Source organism: Sorghum bicolor, chromosome 6, assembly GCF_000003195.3.
Source record: "Sorghum bicolor cultivar BTx623 chromosome 6, Sorghum_bicolor_NCBIv3, whole genome shotgun sequence".
NCBI lineage: Eukaryota > Viridiplantae > Streptophyta > Magnoliopsida > Poales > Poaceae > Sorghum > Sorghum bicolor.
The window spans coordinates 8914665-8924166 of NC_012875.2; the positions used below are offsets into that span (position 1 = coordinate 8914665).

At 42.7% G+C, this 9502-nt stretch overlaps 1 protein-coding gene across 3 annotated transcripts; it reads right to left on the reverse strand.

Moving 5' to 3' along the window:
• LOC8069421 (probable long-chain-alcohol O-fatty-acyltransferase 5) lies at nt 660-6296 on the reverse strand. Of its 3 annotated transcripts, none has more exons than XM_021463955.1 (3): nt 4294-6296; nt 2461-2540; nt 660-1073 (listed from the first exon to the last, which is right to left on the reverse strand). In XM_021463955.1, exon 1 carries the CDS (start codon nt 6225-6227, stop codon nt 5181-5183), a length of 1047 nt encoding a protein of 348 aa, XP_021319630.1. In that variant the 5' UTR covers nt 6228-6296; the 3' UTR covers nt 660-1073; nt 2461-2540; nt 4294-5180. The 3 variants fall into 3 exon arrangements, with proteins under 3 accessions (XP_021319630.1, XP_021319629.1, XP_002447562.1); XM_021463954.1 differs by lacking the exon at nt 660-1073 and adding an exon at nt 1690-1715; XM_002447517.2 differs by lacking the exon at nt 660-1073 and having other exon boundaries at nt 1706-2540.

Sequence of the window (9502 nt, forward strand, 5' to 3'; positions counted from 1 at the left end):
ATCCCAATCCACATCCAAATGAAGATAATGGCGTGTACCCCTGAAGTTCATGAATCACGACTGAGGCTTACGTCTGACCATGCGTGGCAAGTGATGGGCAAGATTACGCTTGGTCTCTTGCGATGGTCAGCACCGACAAAATGTCATCTTGGAGCATACATAATTGAGTGAAGCAATGTCAGAACAATTCTCAACCATACAATTAAGGCCTTGTTTAGTTCACCCCGAAAACCAAAAAGTTTTCAAGATTCTATGTAACATCGAATCTTTTGGCACATGCACGAAGCATTAAATATAGACGAAAATAAAAACTAATTGCACAGTTAATACTAGGTGGCGTGCCCGTGCGTTGTTACGAAATAGTTAATATTTTATAAAAAATATCGCATGATAAGATAACAATGTTAGGTCTATTTGGTTCCCAGGCTTATCTCTAGTGTGGCTAGAATCTAAACCATGACAGTCCAAACCTGCTTTCAGCAAGCCAGTATATAGTTGTTTGGTTGCTTGTATTGTCTAAACTTAGCTAGTATTAGGTGGTTTGGTTGCCTTTGTTTGTATTGCGTACAATTACCTCTTATCTATTCTAGTAAGATAGGTTCGTGCCCGTGCGTTGCTACAAAACAGCTAACCTTTGTACTAAAAATACACCGATCACATGACAAAATAACAATACTGTGAAATTAAATATCGATATTAAAGTGATATTAATCCAAAAAACATAGAGGCTGTCTGAGGATACCCTAGCAATAACCCACAGCAAACTGGCATCAGCGGAGGTGGCGGGGCACAGGCCGCAGAGACGGATCGGGGCTGTGGACGGCCGCATGGTCGGCGGCCGGTCTCGCGGTCACGATGGAGTCCAAGATTAAAGAAGGTCATAAGCTTCGTCAAACTGGCATCGACGAAGGTGGTGGGGCGCAGGCCGCGAAGACAGATCGGGGCTGCAGACGGCCGCGTGTTCGCCGCGTGGTTGGTTGGCTCGGCCGTGCTCGATGCCTGAGCCCACGGTGACGAACTCCAGAGACATCAGGCCTTCGACGGGGGAGGGTCGCACGACCGGGACGTGATTCCTATAATCACGTAGTTTCTTTATTAGTTAAGTGGTATAAAATCGATAATCCTTCATATGGTCCGCAAGAAGTGGCGTTTTGGGGAAGACTTATCTGGGACCACCCATAAATTGTGGCATTTTTAGGGAGAGTCGTGGGCAGAGGCGCGGATCTCACGTCGCGGGCGGACCGACGGAAAAAAAAAATCGCACGATGAAATAGTCTTAGTTTTGTTATTTTTAGTTGTAGGAGATATTTTCATAGTATATCTACTTGATCTCATAAATCTTTATAATTCTTTCTATAATTTTAGTCAATCTTGAGATGCTTTGACTTTCTAATATTTTTGGAATGTTTTATAATTTGGGATGGAGTATTGTCTTCCATAGATCATGTCTGCTCCTCCCTCCTCCCGCCAAACTAAGGGGAAACTGTGTGATAGTACTTGTTATTGTTCTTATGTTATATAAAGGTGTAATTGCCTATTCATAAAGTGGACACAGTTATATCCTGGATCCTACACTCAAAATAAATTTAATCCACATAGGTCTGAAGTTTGAAAGGTCGACGTGGGTTCAAGTTGAGACAATACAAGTTGTATGTATAAGCATAGTTCAGATTAAATAAGAAGGCATGCTAATGCAACCAAGCACTTCTCTTTACCTGTCATATTGAAATTATCACGACGATTCAGTGCTCTAGCTTGACAAAAAGAATACCACATACAGTTCAGTTTGTATCGATGACAAGTGTTGGACAAAAACCAAAAGACAAATAACAAAAGAATTCCTATCAGAAAAAACAATGACTTGTAGGTGCTCTGTGTCTTGTATAACTAAATTATGGAATGAGGCCTTGGTGGTTGAGCACGTCAATCAAGTTCAGCTACGAGTTTGAACCTCAAAGGTAGAGTAAACTGTAAAGCTTAGATTGTATTTAAAGCAAGTTTATCTCTTGCTAGATGTATGTGCAGATTAAGAAATAAGAATGATTACAGTGGGTTCATCCTGATAATGAGATAACCACAAATATAACTTCTTATTGAGCCACTAAAACAAAACAAACTGAACCTTGATTAAAAAGCACCAAATAATTTTTTTTTTCAAAATTACAATATGCAATAAAAATAGTATGAAAAGTAGGCTTAAGGCTTCTAATATCTAATATTGTCAAAACCTGGTCTATACAGTGGGGATGCACACTGGATTTAATTTATAATCTGTCAATCACTTCTATTTTAAGTATCAGAAATTTTAGAAAGAACAGTGATGGTCAAAGTTGCAATTCTAATTACCAGAATATTTGCCCTACCTGACATACAAAGTTACAACTCTATTGACTAGTATGTTCAAAAAATGAAACTTGCTGAGATTTCTTTCTAATAGACGATAAAGAGCTAGTCACCAACCTGGGAGAGAAGTGAGGATCAAAAACAATGAGTAGAACAACCAATTTCTGCTTGATTTGAGTAAATTTCTTTCTGGCAACCTGCGCAGACATAAGAGCATTATAGAAACACCTTACAATAAAGTGATCGGTATTCAAGTAAACGCTAAGCTAAGTATACTCCAAGATGATTTTTCAGTAACATTTTTAAATATATTATATGGATGGATGTTTATAGAAACCCCTTACAATATCAAAATAAATGGTGTGCTAGACTGCTAGTGCAAACTCGAACGCACGAAAACTGAATGTATCCATTAGATCCAAAGCAAATATTATCATAAAACACCTCAAAATAGATTTCTACTCAATAAACAGAAAACATGATCATAAAATCAGCCGGTGGCCGATAGCTGACCAATTGCAAAAAGTAACCCCAAAATTATGAGAAATTGATAACACTCTCCCTAACCGAAACATGGAGCTGCTTGTCCCGAATTAAAAAACCCAAGCGCATCCAGGTCAGCACCCTTCTCACATGTGGATCCTCTCGACCCATCAACCAATGCTTCCTATTCCTTGCCACTTGTGGCGACATGCAGTGGCTTGAATCAGCACCGAAGGATAGTACGCATTTAGGTGGCCTAAATTGCAACCACTTAATTTCTACATTAACCATCTTATATGCCCTTCTGAATTTCTTCAACAACTTTAATCAGGACCTTGCACTTAGTTATGGCAATTATCTTGTGTACCTAAAATATACGTGACCATATTTTAGCATAATTGCTTATGGCTGAAATCTCTACAATTTCAGGGCTAGTTTGATTTTTAAAGAGTAATCCTACAGTAAAACAACTTGATGATGACAATCAAATAGTTGTCAGAAAGTATATAATAGCAACCTATGGTGTTCTAGAACTATGCTGATTCAGGTTGCCTGCAACACTTTGTGTTTACTATCCGGGGCAATATACAAGTTTGTGATATGATATATAAATGACATATACAATTTGGCTATTTGCACTGTATATTAGTGTGTCTGAACTGGACTATGTACATTGAAAATTCAGTTTGTGAGTATGATTTATAAATTTCAGAGGAATATCATTAAAAATTTAGTGTCTTGAGATAGTTACATGTGTATCAGGATAACTTTGATCTGTTAAAAAGTTGACAAGGATACTATATGGCTGGTTGCTTCACAGTATCAAAATACTTATTAGAATCATGTTGGATCAGTCATATATATTTCTTGATAGTGTGGAACTATTTCCCATCGAGTGTCAGACAGACATCACATTTAGGTGCTATGTGCACATTGACATTGGTAAGCTAATGGTTATTTCAGACCTAGTTGAACAATGTGATCATCGTTGAGCCCATTACAACAATTGAAAGCATGGATCCACTTTTCCAAAGAATGGCTCACAGAGTTTAACCAACAGACATGCTGATCATTATAGTAATTGAAAGCATGGATCCACTTTTTCAAAGGGGCTTAAACTCAAAAAAGGATTAAGAAATAAAAATGTCATATTTGCATAGTGAAAGCTGTTGGATAAAAATAAAACAAATAGTGAATTCTCATTAGGACAAACTTCGACGGGTAGTTACATGTTTGTATTGTTTATGTAATTGCAAAATTTTATGATCCATCATGTCTTAACCACGCACAAATACCTGGCTAGGATGTAAATGACATAGCAACTTCTGAATTTACATTAGCAGGGACTATAGAATTTTTAATATATAAAAACCAGTATGCTACAAGCATCAAGTTCTGCAACCAAGGATGCAATCCACAAATCCAGAATCCACGGTAAAACCGTCACAAACAAGAACTAATAATTACCTGAGCAGAAGAGTAACTCCCGGCTGTCGGACCTCTAATCAACTGGCCAAAGGGTGTGGCTGGCGACGATGAGCCAGACTGGGGTGCTGGATGCGTTTGGCCTGCTGGCTTCTACTGTCGCCCGTCCGGCCTCGAAGACCACGACCATGGCTGTCCTGGTTTGGCGTGCCGCCTGTGGGCTCCTGCTGCCGCCCACTCGGCCTCCCAGACCAGATGGCAGCGAATCAGGGGGTGGGAGGAGATGGCCTGTAGATCCACAACGGCAGCGGATCGGCGCTTGAGGACGGGGCTCGCAAGGACGGCGGCGCGCGCGGACGGACGGTGGCGCGCGCGGACGGACGGCGGTCGGTCGAGACGGGGCTCGTGCGGACGGCAGCCGCCCGAGATCACAGCGGTCGCGGAGTGGTCATGGGCGGCGCTCGAGGATGAGGCTCGCGCGGACGGTAGCTGTGCGCGCGGACGACGCTCTGGGTCTCGCTCGCTGACGGTCTCGCGGCGGACGGTGCTCTCTTGCTGCTGACGGAGGGATTGGGGCGCTCTCACGGAGGAGATTGGCGCAAGGATTGGGCGCCCGTGCAGACAAGATAGGAAAGGGGAGGGGAGTCTGCAGGATGTTTCCATAGTAGCCATGCGGAGGCGCGGACGCACGGCGAGGCAGACGGACGAAAGCGATTGCGGCACAAAAAAAATGTCCATCTTCTAGTCTTTTTAGTTGTGTATATAGGAGATTTACCACAAACAAACGAAAGTGCTACAATAACAAAATCCAAAATCTTTTCGCATCTAAACAAGGCCTAAGCTGGCGCAGCACGAATGCCGTGCCGAGTTTCAAGGTAATTGGTTTGCCTGATAAGCCATAATAATGTCAAGCGAACAGACTTGATGGGCTAAACATACGGGAGCAGCTTTCGGCCGGCGTCGTTGAAGAACGCCCCCACCGCTGCCCACTCCTCCAGCAGCAACTCCTCCGTTCCTTCCCTGCAAATTGGCGGGAAGAAGAGCCAGAATGCCGTGCCGGCCACGAACACCATCACGAGCAGCGTAGCCACGGGTCGCGGCGGCGGCCGCCACCCCGACTCCGCCGACCGCCGCGCGCACGACTCCTCGGCAACACAGCACACGCCATGGAGCAGGAAGAAGGCCGTCATCTCGCCGGTGGGTGGTCGCAGGGCGAGATAGTACATCATGACCTCGTGCATCAGCCCGGACACGAGGAACGTGGCCAGGACGGCCGGTGCCTTCCCGGCGCCCGCGCGCACGGGGTCGTAGACTGACGGCCGGAGGATGGCCGACACCATGAGGTTCCACCGCCGTCCCCAGAAGTCGCGCAGGGACGACGCCAGGTACGGGCGGTCGAACTGCGGCTCCATCTCCATGCCGAGCGCGCCGCCGGCTGCCGCGATGCAGGGGAGGAGGAAGTCCAAGAAGCAGTACATGTGGACGCCGTACAGAGCGAGGCGAACGTAGAGATGCAGCTGGTTCACGTACTGGTAGGCATGGAGGATGGCGGCCAAGACGGCGACCTTGACCGCGCACGAAACGAGGGACGCCGATTTGGCCCTGCTGCACGCGGCTGCTCCGGCTCCGGCAGCGCCGGTGCCGGTGCCGCTGCCGCAGCAGCCTCTGAGCTTAACGGGGAGCGCTGTGGTGAAGACGAACGGGACAACCGGGAGCGCGGGGTCGAGCGGGCCGCGGCCGACGGCCAGGAGGACGACCTTGAACACGCCGAGCCACCCGAGGAAGAAGCCTGCGAGTCCCCGGATGTTTGCAGAGGAGAAGACCAGGGGAGCCGCAGCAAGGAAGGCGACCACCGGGAGCAACGACACGAGACGGCGGAGGCCGGGGCGGAGCCACGAGGACGCGGCGCGCGCGCACACCGCGGCCACCAGGACAGCCAGGGACACCATGGGGATGCTGTCCCGCAGGAGCTCCATGTGGCCCGGTGGCGCCGTGCGCCGTCGTCCGTCCAGCTGCAGCTGCCAATACTGCTGGGAATAATGTATGCTCCTCGTGGAGGTCAGCACCTGCCACTTGCACGCACTGACGCACGCGAGTGTGTATTACAATAACATTTCCAGCCGCACCCGCGTCATTTAAAAATTGATTGAAGCCTTATTTAGCTGGCAAACATATTTGATTTTAGCTATCGTAGCACTTTCATTTATATTTATTAATTATTATTTAACTATAGACTAACTAAGTTTAAAAAATTCATCTCGTAAACTACAGATAAATTATATAATTACTTATTTTATTTATTTATATTTAATGTTTTATACATGTGTCGCAAGATGCACTGTAATGAAAATCTTGAATTTTTTTTAAAACTAAATCAGACATTAGTTCGAGGCCTCAAAAGTTTCTGTGTCATAATATTATATAGGAGTGTCGTATGATTACATAATCCATTAGAAAATCACCGGATGAATTTATTAATACTAATTAATCTATTATTAACTTATGTGTTACTATAGCTATTAGTATTTAATCATAAATTAATTCGACTTAAATGATTTATCTTGTAAAATTTAATTAATCTATACATTTAATTTTTATTTTATTTATATTTAATACTTCAGTTTCGAATCTTTGGACACATACATGAAACATTAAATGTAGATTAAAAAAATAAACTAATTACACAGTTTGGTTGAAAATCGCGAGACGAATCTTTTAAGTCTAGTTACTTCATAATTAGCCTTAAGTGCTACAGTAATCCACATGTGCTAATGATATATTAATTATGCTTAATAGATTTGTCTTGCAGTTTCCTGACGAGCTATGTAATTTATTTTTTTATTAGTTTCTAAAAATCCTTTCCGACATTCTTTCAACACATCCGATGTGACACTAAAAAAAATTTCATCTCCAATCTAAACAGGGACTGACGGTGATGATCTCTGACCTGCATCTACTGATGAGACCGACCTGCTCACCGGCACCGCTCACCGCACCAGCGAGCTGATCGAGACAGGCCCAGCCCGCCACAGGTTCCTCTCCGAAAGTAAGCTTGTTTTTTATTCACGTGAAATCTTACGACACAAACATAAAATATAAATAAAAAATAATTTATTATACAATTTATTTATAATTTATAAGATAAATATTTTAGATCTATAATTAAATAATAATTATCAAATACAAACGAAAGTGCTACAGTGTTAAAATTCAAAAACTTTTAACATCTAAATCAGGCCTTAATTGAGAAGGTGAAAAGATTTTATGTACTGTAGCACTTTTATTTTTATTTGATAATTATTGTCTAACTATGGACTAAATAGACTCAAAAAATTGTGTAATTAGTTAATTTTTATCTATATTTAATGTTTCATACATGTGCTGCAAGATTCGACGGAGAATCTTGAAAAAAAATCAGTTTTTGGGTGAACTAAACAAGGACTAAATTGATTTTTTGTCATATCGAATCTTGAGGCACATGCATAGAGCATTAAATATAGGGCCTTGTTTAGTTCTCAAAATATTTTACAAATTTTTTCACATTTTCCATCACTTCGAATCTTGCGGCACATGCATAGAACGCTAAATATAGAAAAAAGAAATAATTAATTACACAGTTTACCTGTAATTTGCGAGATGAATCTTTTGAGCCTAGTTAGTCTATAATTGGACAATATTTGTTAAATACAAACGAAAATGCTACTATTTATATTTTGTAAATTTTTTTGGAAGTAAACAAGCCTAGATACAAAAATAATTATTTGTGCAATTTACTTGTCATTTATGAGAGAAATTTTTTAAACTTATTTAGTCTATAGTTAAACAATAATTATCAAATACAAATAAATATGCTTAGTAGCTGAAGCCAAATTATTTTACAAAGTAAACAAGGCTCACACAAGTGGTACCAGTCAAGGTGGCGGCATCGGCATGCCCACGGTCGAGCTCAAGTTGCCGATCTGGCAAAGCCTGTTCCCTTAGCTCGAAATATTATTTGTTAATGTTTTTTAAAAAATACTATTAAATGACTGATAAATTTAATAAATAATCTTAAGTAAAGATGCTTTAATCACTATCGGCCTTTCATGGACCCAGCTTATAGCACTCGATGGATGTGGCTTATCCTGGACAAAAATAATCGAAATCGAAACCGAAATAATTAGAATTGAAAATTTCGGTTAGCTAACCGATCAAATTTTGGTTCCCAGGCTCGGTTAACAAGAAGAACCGAAATTCACAAAACAAGCCCAATAAAACTTACAACATAGGCCTAATATCACCTTAACCCTAGATATAAAAGAGGTGAATGACACATCCTCAAGTTTCACGTCCTCATATTTTTTAAAATAATGGCATCTTGCTTTTTTAAAAAATCTTTTTTCCTATTTTCCTATTTTTTTATGCTTGTGTAAATTTTCGGTTAGTTCGGTCGAAACCAGAACCGAACCGCTTTGTTCGCTTGAGCTTATCAGTTGAATCTGCCAGTCATTTAACAATGTTTTTCTCTCGCAACAAATCAGCCAACAATACTTTTTATAACTTATTAGTCAAACAAACAAGCCTACACAAATAACCCATCAATTTCTATTCGTAGAGAATCTAATTTGTATAAAAAACCGAACAACCAAACTGAACCGAACCAAAATCTGAATGCCCAGGCGGAGATGTGGTGGCCGGCGATAAACATTCAATAATTGTGCTCATGACTGCATCATTGTCATCGGGTTTATAAAACGGGATCTGAATCAAGCCTATGACCACATTACACATCGGTTTTCGTCGTCGCACTGCAAAAAAAAAAAAGGTCGAGCAGAGAGCAGAGATCGAGTACTAATATATACAGCATCGAATTTTTTTTTATTTTTAGCCCATTTTTAAATCAAATTTCAATTTTAGGCCGCTTTTGAAAAAAATTTCAAAACTAGGCCGTTTGGCCCCGCCACCATGCATGGCGGGGCAAAACAACTACACCCCGCCATGCATGGCGGCGGGGTTGAAGCGCCACGTGGCGCACAGAGGGGCGGGGCCGGCTGACGTGGACCCCGCCGTCGCTGGTGGCGGGGTAGGGGTTCCCCGCCGCGGATCATGGCGAGTTACAACCCCGCCCCGCATCGTGGCGGGTTACCCCCTGTCAGAAGAAAACCGGGGCCCGACCCGCACATTGCCCACACCCTCGACCCCGCGCACCCGCCGCCCCGCTGCCGTGGCCGCGCCGCCGCCCCGCCCTCTCTGAACACGTGAAGCCATGCGA

Coding starts and splice junctions, on each gene's coding strand:
- LOC8069421 (XM_021463955.1), bottom strand. CDS start 6,227: ATGGAGCTCCTGCGGGACAGCATCCCCATGGTGTCCCTGGCTGTCCTG.